The 20,924-nt window shown below is 39.1% G+C and overlaps 1 protein-coding gene across 3 annotated transcripts in view; it reads right to left on the bottom strand.

Moving 5' to 3' along the window:
* The window catches only part of DAPP1 (dual adaptor of phosphotyrosine and 3-phosphoinositides 1), a 52,657-nt gene that overhangs the window by 14,448 nt on the left and 17,285 nt on the right, over window positions 1-20,924 (bottom strand). For all 3 annotated transcript variants that reach the window (XM_081049305.1, XM_081049303.1, XM_081049304.1), the window contains 3 exons: window positions 19,365-19,487; window positions 15,280-15,413; window positions 4,463-4,593 (listed from right to left, as the gene is read on the bottom strand). In XM_081049305.1, coding sequence (XP_080905431.1) covers window positions 4,463-4,593; window positions 15,280-15,413; window positions 19,365-19,487 — 388 coding nt within the window. The remainder of the gene's footprint in view (window positions 1-4,462; window positions 4,594-15,279; window positions 15,414-19,364; window positions 19,488-20,924) is intronic.

The following is a 20,924-nucleotide window of genomic DNA, read 5'->3' as shown; positions in this document are numbered from 1 at the left end:
AGGAATAAACAAATTTCTTTGTAATGTTTTTGCAATTTTTCTGCAACTTTGAAATTATTTAAACTAACAATAAAATGTATGTTTTCAATAAACCTCAAACAACAACAAAAATAACATGTGAAAACATAATAGGGATTAACTAAATAAATTATGATATAGCCAAATAATGGAATACTAAAGAATTTGTTTTAATGATGTTTTAGGAGATTATGTAATGACATGGAACATGTTTACAATATATAATTAGTTAAGCAAGCATACTGTAACTATTTACAGTGAAGAGCTCATTATATATTTATATTTATCTATTAAGTATAATATATATTTATTTAAGAAAAAGGCTAGAAGAATAGACACTAAAAGTTTAACTATGAGAAGAGAGTCAAAGGCAGAACACTAAGAAAAGAAAACATATAAGGGAAGCATCTAAGAAGAGGAGCTATAAAATGTGTTAAATAGATAAAAGAATAAAGAGAGAAAGATGTTGCGGAAGTAAAGGGAATGGAAATTTTAGAAGGAGAGTGTTGTTAAAACGAATACCACAAAAGGAAAGCTAAGGAAACCAACATTTAAGAGGCACTTAAAATACAGTATCTCATTTAATCTCTATCAACATAACTAATTGGTGTCTCATATTTTCCCAGCTTCAAAACAGAACTCAACTCCTCTTTCCCACCCCCCAAACCACTCTTCCTACAATCTTAGTCATCTCAATAAATGGAGGGGTGTTTACTCTGTTGTTCTTTATTTTACTTACCACATTCAATCCATTAGTAAGTTCTTGTTCCTTTTACCTTCAAAACGCTTTCTGAAACTGACTGGTTATTCCTTCCTCCCGGTTTAACCATCCATTCTTATCACCTCTTCCCTAGTTTCAAATACCATCATCTTTTACTTGGACTGCTGGGCAAGGATACCAGCAGTCCAAGTAAATACCCTTCTAACTGGGCTCCTTGCCTCCAACTTTGCCCCCATTCCGTTTTCCGCTTAGTAGTAAGAATGATCTTTTTAAAACTTAAAAACTTAAGCAAATCATGTTACTCAAAAAATCTCAGAATTTCTTGTCAACACTTAGAACAAAACTAAATTCTTTGCCTTGTCCTAAAAGTTCCTTCATGTTGTATATAGGAGGTACAACTGACATGTTGGGCAGGATACTTCTTCACTATGCAGCATATTTCGCCTCCATGACTCCTGCCCCTTGTTGGGAAACAATTCTCCAGGGGTCTCTTTTGTTTCTGTGCATCTTGTAAGCAAGACACTAACAGTCTTTTGTCCCAGACCAAATTTAAAAACATGTTTGCATAGCAAACAGCCTTAATAGATAGAAACAGTGTCACCCTCTAGAGGAGAAGGCTAACAAGTCTGGTGCCATCTATCAACACCCATGAAACTGGTAGGCTAACCTGTTAGCTTGCAGGTGGGTACAGTCTCAGACTGTTTGCAGTTCTTGACATCCACTAATACTAGTAGTGCCCAAAGCACTGACAATTACAACATTCTCAGAAGTTTTCAAACACTCAGCTAAGTGGTAGATCAAGCTTGAGAACTCCATTGTCTTACATGACCTGACCTCTAATTACCTCAACTATCTTATTTCCTACCACTCCCTCCAAGCCAGTCACGATGATCTTGTTAGTCCTTAAAACACCTCAATTTAGTTCCCACTTCAGGGCTTTTGTATTGTTCTCTAGGCCTGCAACACTGTCCCACCTTTTGACAAGAGTCTCTTTTCCTTCAGAGAAGCCTCTGCTCAAATGTCACGTTTTCAAAGAGGTTTCCCTTGCTTCTTTCTTCTCTCTGTATCCTACCTTTTCTTTTTATGATGAATTACTATTGGTTTTATATTATTAAGTTGATTATTTTCTTTGATTTCCCCACTGGAACAGGAGCTCAATGAAGGCAGAACCTTTGCTTAATTTACTACCAAACCCCCAGTCCTTAAAGCAGTCCTGGGTTTATCGTAGGCACTTAAAAAAGAAATTAAATAAGTGAATTAGTTCAATTTTATCCTATCTCAGGAACCCAACCCTATGCTGTTTATAAAATATATAAATAGTTATTTCCCCAAATGCAGTTGCCAGAGGACGTTAAACAGTGTTACAAAAGCGTCTACATTTCTGGGCAATAGGGTATCTGTTTTCATTTTCACTTTAAGCAAGAAGTTCTTTCTTTTCTGTAAGTTGGCCTTAATTCTCTTCCTCTACTGCCAGAGCTTGTGTAAGACTTGCATCCCCCAAAATGAAAGCAGAAATCTGGAAGTCCTCGGAACTCTCAGTTTAGAGATGGAGGTGCAGTATCATGTGGGCATTGTGGGTAAGAGGGAAGGTTGAGAACTCTTGTGTTCAGTAAAGGACAGTAGTGTCTGATTAGACCAGAACTGTTTCCCCAGCCAGCTGACCAACTGTCAATCATTCCTTAGTGAGGACTAACAAGAGACACTTCGGTATCTACTAGTAAACCTTTATAGTTTCCTGTTTATATTAACGCACAATAAACTTCATAGACTTCTCATTTTATAGTGTGAGTGCAGTCCTTCTCAACAGTTCACTCACCACTGTTTTCAAAACTCCACTATACAGTACCTTGTGTGTATGGTCATATTTAGATACTTGGGCAGGTGAATCTGTATGATAACCCGGAGTGAGCACATAAGTATGATAAGGCTTACAGAATTTGGACTAAAGTGGTCTATTTCTACTTAAGTATGCTACATTTCATACCCACACCAGCTATACAAGTTAGAAATTGCCTGCATTTTACTGTTAATAAAGGGCACACGTGGTAGGGCATGGTGTGATTGACCTTGAGCAGAGATCTTAGGAGAAGTGTAACAGAGGAGAATGTCAAGTTAAACTGAGAGGACAAGTGAAAGAGATGTGGAAGATTGGTGGTGAGGTAAGGATGGGAAAAGGGGAAAGTTAGGAATGATCGGGTTGACTGGAAAATAAAGAATTGGTTAAAGAGTAGGTCTTGATTTGTCCTTTGGTCTGTTCTGACGACTATTTATTATCTTCCTCTCATAAATGCCTTCAGTTCTGAGGTCTGATGTTTCCTCTTCCAACTCTAATAAAGCCAAACTATCTCTCCCAACCAATTTCCAGGAGTCTTAGTTTTGAGTAGATGTAGCATGGTGACAGAAATGTAATGTGTGTCTTGAACCTGGCTAGGCTATAAAGTTACAAAAATAAGTTATGATTCCTGTCCTGAGACGTGTCAGGCTGCTGGGAGGGTGGTTAGCCTCTGGTATGACAATTCCAGAATACAGATAAGCAGAGGCTGCTTGGGAGCACAGAAGAGGGGCATTTTACAGAAAACTAGGAGGGGTCTGGGAAGGCTTCCTGGAAGATACAGATCCCTGATGCAAGTCTTGAAAAACAAGGGAGTAGTGAGGTATGGGTAGCATTTTAGATGCAGGGAGGGGAGAAGGAGCAGTCAGAGAAATGCACGTTGCTGAGAGGCAGGCTCCACAGCGTGAGTGCAAGAGTCGCATGTGGTGAGGCCAGAGGGGTGAGCAGAGTCCAGGCCCGCGGAGAAGACCGTGGACACCATGGAAGGATGTTAAGCACGAAGGTCATGTGGTGAATCTGCTTTTTAGGAGAGATGTCTGCGGTGGCAGAGTAGAAGAAGTACTGCAGGGACAGAAAGATCACACGTATTTTAATATAATTTGTAGCTGAATATCTTCAAGTAATTATTTTTCAAGTGAAGTGGTTGCTGTCTAGAATTAGTTCTTGATACTCCATTTGTGTTGTCCTCTTTACGTCTCCACAAATCCAGATGTCTTATACCAGGAGTGTTCAGCAAACAAAGAAGAGAAAAAGAATAGAAGAGCCGTGACCGTACTGAAGGGAAGAGGGTACTGGAGACGAATCTTTGCAAGGTCACGGCTCACAGAACAAACGGACTTGGACTCTTAGAAGAACAATGAGTGGTCTGGTGCACTGAAGCTGAATAATGGCTCACACTGCAAAGAAGTGCAAGTGTTTTCCATCTGTACCCTTCATTCAGTGAAGGAAAAAAAGGCTCGGAAAAAAGAACATCCCAGGGGGGGTATAGTAAAGTGGAAAATATTTTTCTTCCATAGACAGTTGAAATGAAAAAGAAAAATTTTTTCTTCATTTCAGAAACTTGTTGAAGAATAATAGTGTATCTAACTGTGGGAACGTAAACATCTCTCACTCCTTCTACCATGACCTCGTTTAGCGAAGTAAGGATGGGGATTTAATTGTCATTTTCTAAGTATTTAAAATCCTCTCACAATCTCATTGTACTTTTTTTACGATTTACTCTGAACCCGATGAACTGAGTCATATGCTTCAAACGTAATTTCCTTTCCAAGTTTTATGTCCCAAGTTAGAATTTTTAAGTGAACAAAGACACTTTAAACAGTATATTACTCTTCTTGCACGTTATCACTAACAGACGCTGACAGAGCTGAGTGAGACCAATGGCCACTTACGGAAGGCGCAGTGGGTACCAGGTCATTTTCTGTTCTTCCTGTCTGCATTGCCGTGTGAACCCGGACGGATTCATAAATGGAAGGTTCTTCCACTTCTCTTGGATAAGGATGTTTCAGAACAATCAGAGTGCCTGAATGAAGGAAACAAAAAAACAAACCATCTTCAAATACTTTCCCCAGAAAGAATGTCCAAATGCTAACAACCGGATTGCAGTCTCTTGTTTTTTTCACATATTCACTTGTTTATTTTCTCCATATTGATTGAGTACCATGTGCCAGGCGCTTAAGCTGGACACTGGAGACACAAAGCATGATGAGATGACTTCTGGCCTGATAGTGCTCAGACAGAACTATCAATGGATAGCATTTAACGGATAGTCATTTAAAGGAATGGGGTAAGGGACCGATGTCAGTGCTATGAACAAAGCATGCTGGTGGCCCCCGGAGGCCCTGAAGAACCCCTTTTTTGGAATGCTTCAGAAAAGCTTTGTAGAGGTGACACTGGTCTAGACTGTAAGCAATAACTGAAAGTTTTCTAAGAAGACTTTACAAAAGCCATGAAAACAAAACCCAACAGATGCACTGGGATGTAGGAGGATTTATTCCATTGCCCTTCTTTCTTACTCGTTTCAGAAAAACTTGCAACAAATCAGTGGATCTCAAAAAAGTAGACTCACAGTGTTCTCCCTACTGTCTTCTACGACTCAATTAATGAAATAAACTAAATGAAGATTTTGCTTATCTTAAGTGCACAAGGCCGTGCTCATGCGTAATGGCTTTGACTTCCATCTGGAGGAGGGCAGTCCAAATGGGAAATGGGCTCCGCCCAGGAGCCAGGCTGTGGGGGCTTGGGCACATCATTCAGGGGCTGAGATCAGTTCTGACTCAACACTTTTGACATTTTCCCCTTCGGATCCTTCCCTCCCCCCAATCAGTCAATCAGAAACTAGAAACTTTGACTGCAGAAAAAGTAAATTAAGGGTTTTTTCCCCCTTAACTGTGGCTTCTTGCTTTTTATTTTACTACGGTCTTTTATACTGCAGGCTTGTGATTGTACTGGACCTGGGGGAGATGTAAAGAATTCAGTAACTCATTCAACAAATATTGACTGAGATTTATGTGCCCGGCACTGTCTAGGCCCTTGGGATTCAACAGTGAACAAAGGATCTATAGCATCTGCTCCTGTGGCAGGGGAGAGAGAAAAAAGTTTGGGAAAAAAAGGAAGTCAAGTGAGAGAAGTGTTTTGGACAAACAGAGCAAGGTAAAGGAATAGAGAGCAAGCGACTTAGATGGGGTTGGGTGAGACTGATAATCTATATGGGTGGTCAGCAAGACTTCTTTGAAGAGGTAATTTGAAACATTATAGAGAGTACAGGCCTTGGATTGGAGTAAGAGAAAGATAATGAGGAAAGGAAAATACCTCCTCTGCAGTTGTAAACCCCTTAATAATAACGATGAAACTACAAACAAAACAAAACCTTTCTGCTATGTTTGGAACACACAATGTACTTAAACAAAGACAACTGTGGCTTCTGATACCTGAGCCCAGATAATGCACTGCTATAAAATGAAAGGGAGCATCGCTAAAAGCCAAGACAGTCTCTGAACTTGGCCCCAGAATAGAATGAGAGACTCTGGTCTCCTCCTCTTTCTGCATCCAGCTCACATCAGTAGCCTTGGGATCACAACGAAAAAGCACTGTAGCAGTTATCAGAAGCCCCAGTCCCGCTCTTGTACATTGTCTGCACTGTCTTTCGTCAATGCGATCCTTTCATGAGAACAGATCTCGTCATATCAGGACAAGGGGCCGGTGACAGTTTTACAGTCATAATGAAAGCAGCGACACCAAAATCCAGAGCAGCCACTGTGCAGGCTCAGGGCTCTGTGAACAGTCGTAACATAACATGGCAGGTGCTTGCTGAATTTGGGGCTGGCGCCTTCTGTAACCCACTCCAGAGAAACACCTCCAGTGGTTTGCCTGGTATCACCCCAGCGTCATGGAAACACCCAACACTGCCACTCAATACCTGTTGATCTTGGACAATCATTCTAGCTAGCTTTTGTTCCCTCCTCTGACAAGTAAGAATAATTAGCTCTTCTTCACAAGGCTGTTTTAAGCACCGATAAAGAAGTGTTTGGGAAAGGATTATAAACATGTTAGATGTTGTTATGCTTTGATATAGAGTATTTTAAGTCCTTAAATAAAAGTCCAATTATCACATCTTTAAGAACATGAATTTTAAAATGTTAAGTTAGAAAGACCGATGTGTACCATTCTGCTAAGCACAAAAGGGGGCGTGGTCTAGCAGTCACCGACTGCAGCGCTCAGACATATCAGTGTCTCTGGAACACTTCTGTTGGACCGTGGCGGAGAGGGGGACTGAAGCCCAGGGTTCAACGCAGCTCACACATGGGAAAGAATGTGAAGTTTTCTGCTTTATCTTCAAAGTTGGATGCCAAATTTTCATCCTATTCCATATGCTGAGTATGAAGATAATTTTTTAAAGGATGCTCTAGGAAGATGCACCTACTCAATCCTCTTTTTTCATATAACCAGGAATATTCCTGTCTGTGCTAGTTTCTTTTTGCTGCTGTAAAAAATCGCCACAAACGTAGTGACTTAAACAAGATTTATTATCTTATAGTTCTGGGGATTAAAAATCTGAACTGTGTCTCCCTAATGTAAAATCAAGGTATTGGTGGGGCTGCTTTCTTTTCTTCTGAAGGCTCTAAAAGAGGGTCCATTGCTTCGCCTTTTCTAGCTTCCAGAGGCTGCCTACATTCCTTGACTGGTGACCCTATTCCCCCCATCTTCAAAGCCAGCCACAGTGGGTCAACTCCTTCTGACTCTGTCATGTCTCTGGTTTTCCTTTTTCTGCCTTCGTCTTTCACTTATAAAGACACTGTAATTACAGTGGACCCCCCCCCCCCCAGGATGATCCAGGATCATCTCCCCATCTCAGCATCAGCTGATTGGTAGCCTAATTCCATCTGCAAGCTTAATTCCCTCTTGCCATGAAACATAACATATTCACAAGTCTGGAGAAAGATGTGAGCATCTTTGTGGGGGGAGAGAGGAGCGGGGCATTTTCCTGCCTAGCACAGTATCAGTTCCTGGGAGATAAGCATAGCCACAGGGGCCGGTTGTGCTGCCATGTAAGGATATCTGGGCTGCTGTTGCTGCCTGAGCCTGCAGTGCTATAAACACTTGGTATTATAAAGTGATTGCCTTTTCAACAGGCACATTTACAAACCCTGAGAGCCCCTTCAGAGCAGGTGTGATTCCAAATTTACCTTTGTATCCCCATCTCCTGAAAAAGTCTCTGACGTTTGAAGAATGGACAGATGGATGATGGATGAATGAATTTCACAGTAATTTAAGTGTAAGGCAAGGAAGAGCCTGGGGTGAACCAGCCTACAAGGTCCACAACCACCGTGGCCTGGGGCAAGAATAGGACAACAACTTCGGGGGTGACTCTCCAGTCCTCCATTGTGGAAATCCAAATTCTATTTCAAAAGCCTCTCTTAAAATTTAACCAACAAAAGCTAAACTGAGGGAAATGATATTGCGTCAACCAGGAAAACAGAGTTGACTATACAGTGACTTTAGTAAAGACTCTGAATGAGGCTAGGTTGAATGGTGGGATGAAGAACATGACAAACTACTTCTAAAATGATAACTTTCACTGATAAAAATCTCGTCTCCTAAAAGACAGGTGTCCTTAGCTGACCATTCTGCCCAACCAAGGAAGGGCCAATATACAGACTTCTTTGTATGGCTGCTAGGCCGACGGCGATTTCCCCTTCTATCCAGACTGTCCCCATCCCAGTACGGAGGTAGATCCCCACAGACCCTGGCTCCTCCCCCCAAACACCTCACCTGGGCTGCACTCACTGGACTCACTTCCCAGGGATCTGTTTAGTTACTTCTCTGGAGAGAAGGACCACTAACTAGTTTCTGAACTACACAAAGAAACTGATGTTTTCTGCCTTTGATGTGAAACCTGGTTTCAGAAACTATGGTGGAGGTACACTTTCCAAGTTTTCAGAGCAGGATCTAGGCAGGCATTTCAGTTTGCTGAAAGCTTCAGAGTTGCCATGATTACTGGGCTGATTCCTTATTGTCTCTTGTTGTTCAGCTTGTCCTTAAGTTCTGGGAGGAAATACTAATATCCTTCCAAAAAATTCTGTTTCTCTCCCTGCACTCCTCTTAAAAAACAAAAAAGTTCAGCTGTTCAGGGTTGGTTTCTGTGATTTGCAATCAAAAGAAATGTCTAATGTAGCCACTACAGACTCATAATTTGCACCCAAGTTCCAAGATAGTGCCATGACTCCATAGAACAAGAATCTGGGTTGGTGATATTCAGACTAAATTGACTCCAGGACTTGGTTGGACCATTCAGATAAATGGCAACACAGGAGGCAGGGCTGGCAGAGGGAGAAGAGAGAGGAAGTTTAGCAGCCACGGATCTTGGAAACCTGGCTACAATTTTATTTCAGTTTCTGAACTGCATAAAGGAGACTATTGTTTCCTGCCTTTAACTGAAGCTTGGTTTCAGAAGTACTTGTTAGAGGTACGTTTTTGGGTTGATCAGAACAGGACCAAAGCAGACATTTCAATTTGCTTTGACTGAACTGTAACTTACAGGACACTTACTCTGTATGTAATACTGTGAGATTGCATTGGAGGACTCATCCTGTATTCCAGCAGGAAGAGTAAGAACAGTCTTAAGCCCCAGACACTGGTTTGATAACTGAAATAAAGTATAGTGCAAGAGCACACATTGCTCCTGAAAGGGAAACTTTTGTTTGAATATTCTTTTATGAACTAAATCTAGTGCTTATCCAACAGGTTCCCCAGCTGGACTGTAAGATGTTTGAGGGTGAGGATGGTATCTAATTCATCACTATATTGTCAGTGGCTAATAGTGCCTAGCTCATAGTTGGCACTCAATATCTATCTGATGAATTAAATTAAAATAAGATCACATCCATCTATGTTTCATTATTGTCCTCAGGCTCAGAAAACAAGCTTTGCAACTGGTGGGTTCCTCTGTCTCTTCCTGCCAATGTGAAGTAGCTTTCTAGGGGGTGGTTTATAGAAACATTCAAGATCTTTCTCCTTTGCAACCTGCTCTGCAAATGGACTTTAGCCCATCATAAAATGGTGATAGTTAAACCACATTCATTTACATATGAAGGGACTTTAATATTTAATTTCCAGTCTCAAGGGAATAATATACTGAGGTAGGAGAAACAGATAACCAGGACAAGAGAAAATAATATTATTCTGTTAAAATATCCAAGTCAAATCAGGTCACTTTTTTTAGAGTAGTCAAAGATTGATCTACCTTTCATATGAATCCACTATACAACTGGCTTAAAATTTGGTGAAGTCATCAAAAACACTTGATAAATACAAATTCAGTTGTCCCTAAACTAACTCTTCATGATACAATAATGTACGGTTCTTGTGTATAATATGATGGGATGAATTATCATAAAGGAGCTTCATTAAATGACAATAATAGTGATTATTTATGCCATACTAAGAATCATTCTAAATGCCTTCCATGCCTATCTCATTCAATTTTCACAGCAAGTCATGGGTTTTTAAGGTATGAACTACTATACCATCAGCTCAATTTTATAACATGATGAAACTGAAGCTCAGAGAGGTTACATAAATTGCCTGAGGACACACAGCTGGTGAATGGCACAGACAGGAGTCGAACTTGGAATTTGTGTTTACTTATTATTCCACATATTGTTCTCAGCTTTGGTGCGGTCACCACCATGGAGACTCTCTGTGGCATGTGAAATGCTGTCCTCTATCTATTGTGGGCAAGAGAGCGTATGCATAAATCAAAATTCAAAGAAATGAATTCTTTAGGAGGCAGCTTCAGGAAAGGAGATGTGAGTTTCTGTCTCAACGTTTCTCAGTTTCTTCATTTGTAAGAAGAAATTAAATGGTCTGAGATCTCTGCCCACTCTAACATTCATAAATCCAGTTAAACACAGAGGTTCAATTGAGAGGCAAGAAACTTTAAATTTTATTTTACTTTCTTGTATTTACATAGGCTGTTTTATAGCCTTTTGGGAAAGACATGAACGAGATGGGCCAAAGTATTTGGGGGATGTTTTCTTTTTATGTTTTAAGATTTCCTCTAGTATAATTTTTGAAATGGCAATTTAAGTAGATAAAATAAGAACAGCAACAAATACAAAGGCAGAAGTTCAAATTGATTCATATTCTTTAGAGCAATGGCTTTACATCACATACCAAAATATTATTATAGACCTTAGAGGCAGAGGGATAGGACTAAAACATGTAGTGGAGCCCTGCCATATCCTACAAACACTATTATATCACTGTGGCAGAGATTCTTCCAATGCAAATCCATTTAAGGCCATGCTGTGCTGTGGCCATATTATACTATGGTGTTACCATGAGACCAGTTTCAGGAGACAGTAAAGTGAGTGGAAAGTATTTATGCTTTAGACCTAAGTTGGTCTAGATTCCAGCCTCAGCTCTGATGCTTACTATTTGTGCAACCTTGGGCAAATAACTTAAAATCTCTGAGTTTTGATTTCCCCATCTGAAAATGGGACCACTTTACACATTATTGTGGGTGATTCAGAAGATTAAATAATTTGGTATCTGTCAAAACATCTAATAGAATGCCTAGAACTTAGTATACACTCCACAAATGTTTGTTTCATTCTCTTCCTTGCCTGCTTTTTCCTTTTTCAAACACAATTCATTACAAACTAAGAAAATATATTATTTTGGCAAACATACATAAGTGAATCCTGGTTATGGTTTGGCAAAACTCCAAGTTGCCACCAATTATTTTCAGAAATATCACACAAATCTCAAGTTAAAATTAACTTTACCTTATTATTTTAAAATACTATCTGGGTAAAATGGCTGGCCTCACAAAATAAAATAACTGTAGCAGTTATCAAGAGGTTGGGAATCCCCACATAAAAACAAAAAGAGAAGTGGAAATTTGACATTTTAGAAAGAACAAGATAGGATCTTCAAAACTGAGAACAATTACTATAAAGGGTTAGCACAAACACAACACTTACGTTATAATTTTTCATGCTGGTTAGCTCATTAAATTTACAACAAAGTAATTCCTATGATAAAGCACATATGACAGTTTCATACACATAAGTATTACAATAGAAACAAAAGGTGAAGGGAAAGGTAATTTTTCTTCTAATGCTAGTTGGGCATTTAAGCATAAAGATAAATGCTATTTACATTTTTAAGAATATATATATGAAACAACTAATTACAAGAGGATACAGTAAAAATTAATAATGAACCAACATATCCATATTCATAAAAGTCTCAAATTTCCAAGTCTATTTGAGTTGAATTCGGAGGCCATGTACAAATATGAAGAGAATTTTTCTATGTTTCTTACTATTACAAATTAAAGACAAATTTATTGTCAGAAATTTGTTCATTGTGGGATTGCCACACATGCTGCAATGCAGGCATTGGTAATGGGATACCCAACATCAAAGGTTGTGAATAATTATTAGCATTTATTCGTTTAGGTGCTGGGATGTAATGGAACAGAACTGACAAAAATTCCTCCTCTCAAAAAGTTTAGGTACTAGTGCAAAGATTTGTTTTTAAGTGAATTATACAATATATTAGAAGATAAAAGGACCACTGAGGAAAGTAAAACAAGAGGGTGCACTGTATATCTCTATAATGTACTTGGGAAATAATCGAGTTCTAAGAATTATAAACATCTTAAGAGTGTTTATGAGTATTAATAAGAAGAATTTAGAGTGAACAGAAACTTTACTGGAGATCAGAGAGATTAAATGCAGATTATAGTAAGAGGAACAGGGAAGTTATAGTAATAGAATCTTAAGGTTGTCAAAGGGTTAGATTTGCTTTAGGAAACGTTCGTCCTTCAGATTAGGAAACAGAAATCCTGAAAGGTTAAAGAATAGACAATAGGAATAGAATAGGAAAAAAAGATATCTAAAATAGTATTTATCCTTTTAGGTTAACAGTTTTACCTATCCTGAGAAAATATTTTCTTATGACCCAGAACCAAGTGTTCTGGGACTCACTCTACTAAAGACATTATATACAATTATAAAGCAAAAGTGTAAGGTTGTTAGTTATTTGGAGATCTTCTCCGTTGCCCTCAGAGGTAATGCCTTTCCTGCCAGTGGATGAGTGTGAGAAAGTTTCTCTTAAGTAAAGTCACCCTCCAGATCCTGCAGGCTAAGGCTGGCCTGAGTGGGGTCTGGGCTGCCAGGGGTATCCTGAAATACCCAGTTCTAGTCCTTCTCATTCTGGGAATCTGGAGGTGAGAAGCCTGGCAGGACTTCATGCTTGTGCAGGCAAGGGCTTCCCCCTGGTGATCTTTCACCTAACAACTTTAAGAAGAATTTGCACTTCACCTGATGGTGCACAAGGAATCATCAGCCTGGTCATGGGGAGCCAACACCAGGACCCCATTCTTAAATGAACAAGAGACCTGTTTTTAGAAGGTGGCATCCCAATTTCCATTCACTGTTTTTCATGGATCACAGTGCTGACTCTGGCTTCTGAGGACCTTCAGGACTTAAGAGTCATCATGACTTCAGCCCGTTATCTTATTTCCTGAGGCCTATCACTCCCAGAGGGGCAAATTAGGAACACTCCTCTGTCATGGGTTTTGCCCCTTGTTCCCAGGCTCAGTAGCTTTGCCTTCCTCTGGATGGAACAGATAAGAGGGATATTTCATAGAGTTAGTAGAATCTAACTCAAGGGTTGGAAGCCAGTAAGTCAAGTGCATATTCACCAGTACCATAGTCCTGTGGCAGGGGTTCAAACAGCTGTAAATTCCCTACTGAATAACGAATAGAACAGAGGAGATGCAGGGGAGAAGATAACAATCTTAGTTTCCTGAGATTTATTGTAATAAATAAAATAATTATAGTAATGATAATGATATAGCAAGCTATAGGTTTGGAGAAAACGACTATAGGAGACAGGATTAAAAATCCTTATAATCTCTAATGCATTAATCTGAAATCTTCTTTAGTTAGATTAATGTATTTACAGGGAACCTTAACATGTCTCTAATTTAATGTCAAGAAACCTTTACTTTGGAGCAGTCTTAGGTGATCCTCTTGCCTGGTTATTGGGTCAGTGCCTGAAAGGTTCAAGCAAAAAGTACTGCATTCACTTTGACCTTAAAATGTTTTGAAACCTGTTGGTATGCAGAATGTGTACCTTTTCCGTAATTTCAAGAAAATTCAGGAAAGAACTCAGAGAATGATCAAAAGGGTTGAAAATAGGGTCTAGGAAGAGAGTGTAAAAGAGGAGCTGACTTTGCTTAGAGAAAGAACAGGCTGGAAGATAACGATTATAATGGTTTTGAAGGCTACGAGGAGTTCCTATTCGTAGTCATCCATTCATTCATTCACCCAAAATGCCATCCACAGTACCAGGACCAGGGGGACATGAAAAAGGACAAAAATAGAGGCAGATAAAACAAAGTCCTTGGCTTCAAAAGTCTCTTCTCCATTGCCAGTGACCAAGAATTGAACAAAAATGAGTGTAAGGTTGGACACAGGTAAGAAATAATTCTGAAGTGAAGGGATTTGAGAAATTGAAATGTAACAATAAAAATAAATACATCCAACATAACAGTAAATACATCCAAATAAACACATCCAAAGTAATAATAATGAATATATCCAAAATAAATACATCCAAAGTAATGATAAAAAGAAATACATCCCTACCTGCCATTAGTTTATGAGAACTACTGCTGATTAAATGATGAAGTAATTTTCAGGACTGACTGGGAGAATTTCCACCAGAAAAAAGAAAAACCACTATAGTTTGGAATATTCCTTTAGAGAACTTGTGTGGTCAGTATAAAAGAAGGCAAATATTTTGTGGTTTTCACTGTACTTTTTATCTATACTCCATACTGTATGTTTCATATCAGGGTCTATCCAGGCCACATAACCCCCCAGAAAGGAAAAGCCAACGGTGGCATCTCTTCCTACCACACTGAAATTAACAAAAAGTCCCATGGTCATGTTTACCGAGAAAATGAGTATGTACAAATTCATAGTAACCAGCTGTGTTATTAAGTTTTGAGTTCCTCTTGTGCCACAGGTTCTTTTTTTAAACTTGAATTTTCCAGTTTGACTGTAACCACTCAAACAGGAAAATTCAAATTTTTCTAGTCACACATAAGTCCAGTTTAAAAACTTACAAGAAACCAAGACAAGAAAAACAGAATTTTATGATGAAATGAAGGCATTACTCACAAGAGCAATTGCTAGTCAATATTTTAAATATTCAGTGATCTTTGTAGAAATTTAAGTATGAATTTTATTCTTAAAAATGCTCAAAATTATCTTTTATGGGTCTCTTTAATATGCAAACTACCCATACCTAAAATTATGAGGAATCAAAAAGTTATTCTTACTTTTGCTATTTCTTCGTTCATTGTATATATTATTATAAAGTGAATAGATTATTTTAAAGAAATTGTGAGCTTTTAATCAATCCTTTAAATAATATTCTGAAAAAATTATCTATTTTGTGCAAAATACATTTTCTTCTAAAGATATTACTGAAATAATGAAATACATATAAATATATATAATTATCAATGTAGTAAATGGCACAGGAATTGGAAGTAATGTTTCAAAACATCCAATTGCATGTCATATGCACACCATTCAATAGAAGTGACAGATCTTTCATTGAAATCCACCTTGTCCCTCCTCCATTCTGAAACAATGTTTCATAGGTCAAGTTCATAACTTACCTGTCTCACTTCCAATCAAAGGCTCATTTGCAAAATGCTTAACAAAATCCTTCAAAGATGAGAATTCATTAAAGCCAAATTTAAATGAATATCCGGTATATTCAACATGAAAGTGTTTGACAGAGTCTTTGGCTCTGAAAGAGAAAAAGAAATGTTTAACGTTATTTAACAAATGAATATCATTTTTGAAGGGAAACAATAACCATAGGTATGAGTATCACTATTAAACTCTCCTAACAACTGAGAATTATGATACAATCATTGAAAACACCGGCATTTAAAAACAAATTTTTTATTAGGTTCAGGTGTACAAAGCAACATACTAGTTAGGCATTTACACCCCTCACAAAGTGATAACACCCCTCCCCCAAGCTACTACCCCTCTGACATCGTATATAACTGTTACAATATCATTGACTAGTATCTTCCTTATGCTATACTCAACATCTCGTGACTATATACATGCACACACACACATATATATATATATATATTTGATTATAGTTGACATACAATACAGAAAAAAAACTTGTTTGCTAGATGGGAAGGAGGAGGGGATGGGAGAGAAGGTGAAGAGATTAGAAAGTGTAAATTAGTAGACAAAATGTCATCATGGGGATATGAAATACAGTATGGGGAACATAATCAACAATGTTGTAAAGGTGATGTAAGGTGCCAGATGGGCACTGGACTTATCAAGGGGATCACTTCATAGACTGTAGGTGCCTGATCAATGCACTGTACAACTGAAGCTAAAGTAGAAACCATTGGCATTTTTAAAGCACAGTTTCCTTTGGCAGTGTGCTGTTCCCATTTTTTCACTCTACTGAAGACAAGAGACAATTCTCCCTGTGTATTCTCTGACTTACTGAAAGAGTCCTTGTACATTAACCCCCTTGAACGGCCATGAATTTAAGAAGGGCAGGGAAGAGCAATGATAGAAATGACATGCCACACCTTCTCCAAATTCTCTTCTGTCCTTGTCCCGCCTCCCTTCATTGTTTGGGAGTCAGTCTGAATTCTGCTTCTGTCACCTAATTAGTTATGTGAGCCCAGCCAGTTTCCTCCCATGCTGGTTCCACTGCCTACTGACTTAAATACCAAGTTTCCTACATTGTCATTTTCCACCTGACTTTTACAATGAGGAAGAGCATTAAATAAATTATAAGTTATATGTAGTATGTATACTTTGACTCCCAGTATTACTCTTCTCTCTGTGCAGGGCATGCTCCAATTTTCGTAGGCATCAGAAATCAGAATCACCTGGAGGCCTTGTTAAAACCCAGATTTCTGGGCCCTCCCTACTGAATTCCTGATTTAGTAGTTCCAGGGTGGGGCCTGAGAATTTGGAGTCCCACCATATTCTCAGGTGATGCTACTGGTCTGGGTACACCTTGCCAATTGCTGCTCCAGTCCAGCTGGGTCTATAATTGTCCTACAAATTTGTCCCTTAGCTCATACAGTTCCCTTCACCTGCAACTTCTTCCCCTTTGTTTCTGATCAGTGTCTGTTCAAACACTACTCTGTCAAGTAATGCAAGATTCATCCAGCTTGAGTTACTTGCTTTTTTTCTACTCAACAACCCAAGCACTTACTCGTATCTTGCTTTCTTTCATGTCATTCACTGCACTCCACTTTGTAGAGAGGTATTTTTAAATGGTCTTATTGCCCATGTGAGGCTATACTTCCTGAGCCCAGGTCTTTGAATCTTCTACAACACTTGACGAGTGATTGGCACAGAATAGATGCTCTTAATTATTTATTATTACTGACTGATTGAATGAACAAATAAAAACAGCTCATTCTACTGAGCTGGTCTGAGGTTTCTGTCACCTCTGCTGGTAGGTTTTTTTTATTTTTTTTAAGCATTTCCAAATGCTTGTGATGGAAATTAATAATTTATATTTAAAATTTTATATAAATGTATAATCTATGCCATTTGTAAGGGACTTAGGATCCAATTCTTCAGATAAGACATATATAGGTGAAAAGTTAACATTCTTTGATCCCATGATTCCACAGGTTTGTTTGAGATTTTTGGGAGATCCATGCAATAAGGATATACAACCTAACCCGTTGAACTTTTAACATTTGCTGTCGATCAGAAAAAACACAATTTCTCCTAAACAAAAATCAATTTTTGATTAATATATTTTTCAAAAATGTTATTTAGAAAATTTGTAAAGAAAATATAGCAGAGTAACATAAAAACATTAATGTATGTTTTGTTTTTTTTTCCTGTGACCCTCTTATATACCCCACCACCTTCCCACTTATTTCTCTCATTTCCCTTAAAGTAGACTTCCTCTAGACTTCCAATGATCCTAGGAATGAAAGGTATGGCAGGCAGCATTCTAATACTCAGCCCCTGGAATACATACACCTTTCCCCAGTTATTCAAAAAAATGCTAATGTAAATGTTGCTGGAAGGAATTTTGCAGATAATTAGGCCCCAAATCATTTGACTTTAAAATAGGAAGATTGTCTGAGTGGGCCTGACCTAATCACAGGAGAGTTTTGGTAAAAGCAGAGAGTTTTCTGTGGCTGGTCACAGAAGAGGAGTTCAGAGAGACATGTTCTAGCTGACCTAGGAAAAAGCAAACATCCATGTGAACTGCCTATGGGGGCCATGTGGCAAGGAACTGTGGATGGCCTCTAGGAGCTGAGAGTGGGCTCTGGCTCATAGCTATATGGGAAATGGGGAGCTCAGTCCAACAGTAGCAAGGATATGAATGGAAAGGAATGAAGAGGACAGGAGAGAATGAAGAGATAGGACACTGAGTCTCAGATAAGCCACAGCCTTGGCCAACATCTCTATTTTACTCTGGTAGAAGCCTGAGCACAGAATCCAGCCACAGCATGCCTATACTTTTTTTTTATGCTTATAGTTTTGATATACAGAAACTGTGAGATAATCAATTTTTGTTGTTTGAAGCCATTAAGCTTTTGTGTAATTCGTTATGTAGCACAGAAAATATGGAATGCCTCAAGTCCAAAGAGAAGATAAGAAAATATATTAATTTTGGCTTTTCAGCTCAGCTCATAGAAGCCTACCATTAATTAAAAACAAAAACAAAAAAAAAAGTTTCTGAGCTGGATAGAAAGGATAGCAACAACGAAGTTTCAGAGATAAGGGAGTTGCTGAGTTAGTGGCAAGGAGACCTGGACCATGTGGAGTGGGAAAGAAAAGAGAAAACCTTCAGCATGAGGGACTGCAGCATGAAGGGAACCTGTGACTTTCTTTCAAGGACATATGGAGGCACCATCAGAACAGTAATAAAATAGTAACAGTTTGAGGTTAAAAAGGGGTGGGTGGCCTAGGGCAATTTCATGGAGTCTTCACATCCCCAAATGGAGCCAGGGGCAACTAAATGCCCCTGAGCCCACAAACACTTGCTACAAGCCAGCAGAAGCCAAGGTGACAGACACTGACAGACCAATGGCTCCCTCTGATTATCTCATGGGTATGTCAACTTCTCTGATAGTTCAGCCAGAAGGAAGGGGTAAAGAGAGAGACTCTGGAAGGACTGGACAATTACTCTTTTTGGCTGGGAATACCTGGTAAGGACTACATTAATTCAGGGGAGATGGAAACTTGAAAGAGAAGGTCAGTCCATTTAGACCAAAAAAAAATGATAGTTTCAATATTGCCTGCTTTAGTTTATGATTATGAAAGTTGTACAGCCACAAATCACTCTGATTTTCCAGAGGAAGCAAGGACTATTAAAAGGGCACTGGGCCAGCATTCAGGATCTGGATTCTGATGCTATTTCTGTTGCTGATGTATTGGGTGCCAGACACTTAACTACTTCAGATTTCAGTTCCTTCATCTGTCAAGCAAGAAGTTTGGATTAAACAATTCATAAAGACTCCTTCAATTCTAACATTTCCCCCACTGCCAATAGAAGGAGCGAGAATGTTTTTTACAGTCTCACCACTCAGAGCTTGGAATCCTTGGCTCTGCTGGTCTAACAGGAATCAAGAGAATTTTGTTATATGGCAATTTGAATGTGTTGGTAAAGTCAATGGCCATGTAAGTAAGAGATGGAACCATATTGAATGCATAGAGTCTTTAAGCATCCTACCTCACGGAGAGAGAGTACAGCCCAGTCCTTTCATTGCTGTCCCTCAGAAGGTAGCTACCATCACATCCATTTGAGAGGAGAAGAGCCTCCGCTGCATGACGAGTGAGGGTGCCGTGATACCACCTAGGAAGGAGAGAACAGTGCTTTCACTCAGGGCAAACCACAGGGGGACTCTTCCCTCACTGGCATTTCCTCTTAAAGATTACATCAGCAACATTCCCCACATAAGTAGCACAGAGACCACGCTTTCCGCCAAAACATCAGGACCAAGAAATAGCAGGGTGAGGCTGAAAATTCATACGTTGAAGTCCTAACCCTCAGTACCTCAGAATGTGACGTTATTTGGAGGCAGGGTCTTTAGCATGTTATAATGAGCTCATTAGGGTGGGCCGTAATCCAATACAACCGTGTCTTTTTGTCAAAAGGGGACATTTTGGAGACAGACTTGCAAACAGGGAGAATGCCATGTAACTGTGGTGATGACCATCTACAAGTCAAGGAGGGAAGGCTGAAACAGATCCTTCCCTCACAACCCTCGAAGGGAACCAGCCCTACTGACACTAGAGATAATCAAGGAACCAACTTTATTGACACCTTGATTTTGGGCTTCTGGCCTCCAGAACTGTGAGACAATAAATTTCTTCTATTTAAGCCACCCATTTTGTAGTACTTTGTCATGGTAGCCTTAGCAGACAAACATTCAAAATTTCTTTGTAAACAGAAAAAAAATGTTAAAGTCCAAGTCAAAAATAACCAGAAGAATAGGCTCTCGCCAATTATTCTTTTCCTTTCTTCTCTCTCTCAGTTTCTTTTGCCAGTGTGGTACCACCGTTTGCAGTGTAGAAAACCACTGAGCTATTATACTAGAGTCCATTGTCATGAGTGAAATGAAGTTGAGTACAAGGAATTCAGATGTTTTATATGTACATGCAAGCTGCATCAAACAGTTTTTCAAATTGACAAATATCTGAAGATCTGGGGAAGTCCCAAGGAGATTCAAACTGATGTATGGGTTTAAAAAACTTTGTTTTAGAAAAGATAACATATATCCATGGTAGGAGAAAAATCCAAATACCTTTTAAAAGAAGACATAATGAAAATAAAGTTGTTTTCCCCCACCTTTAATCGTCAGTCCCCCTGTTTCTTTCTCCAGTGTTAACCATATTCCTGTGTTTCCTCATAAGAGATGTCGTATGCACCTAGAGGCATTCGGATATGCCCCCCTCCTAATTCTATGGAAATAAGAGCATTCTAGGCACACTCTTTTTCACCTTGTTCTTATTCCCTAATGACAGGTTTTTTCATCTTCTTTCTAATGACTTGGTGGAGGCAGCCCAATGCGGTGATTAGGAAGGACTGTCACCAACAGAGTCTGTCCTGAGTCTCTATCCAGGTGAAACTGCGTGCTAGCTGTACAAGTTACATAACCAATCTGAGCCTCAGTTTTCTCACCTCTAAAAGAGGATTAATAATAGTCACACCTCGTGGGTCAATTGTGAGTACTGATCACATTGACACACATATAAATGGTTAAAACACGCCTTGCAAACAGCAGATCTT

Source organism: Rhinolophus hipposideros (genome assembly GCF_964194185.1).
Source record: "Rhinolophus hipposideros genome assembly, chromosome: 1".
NCBI lineage: Eukaryota > Metazoa > Chordata > Mammalia > Chiroptera > Rhinolophidae > Rhinolophus > Rhinolophus hipposideros.
The sequence above is the reverse complement of the archived record's forward strand: the minus strand, read 5'-3'. Positions and strand labels throughout refer to the sequence as shown.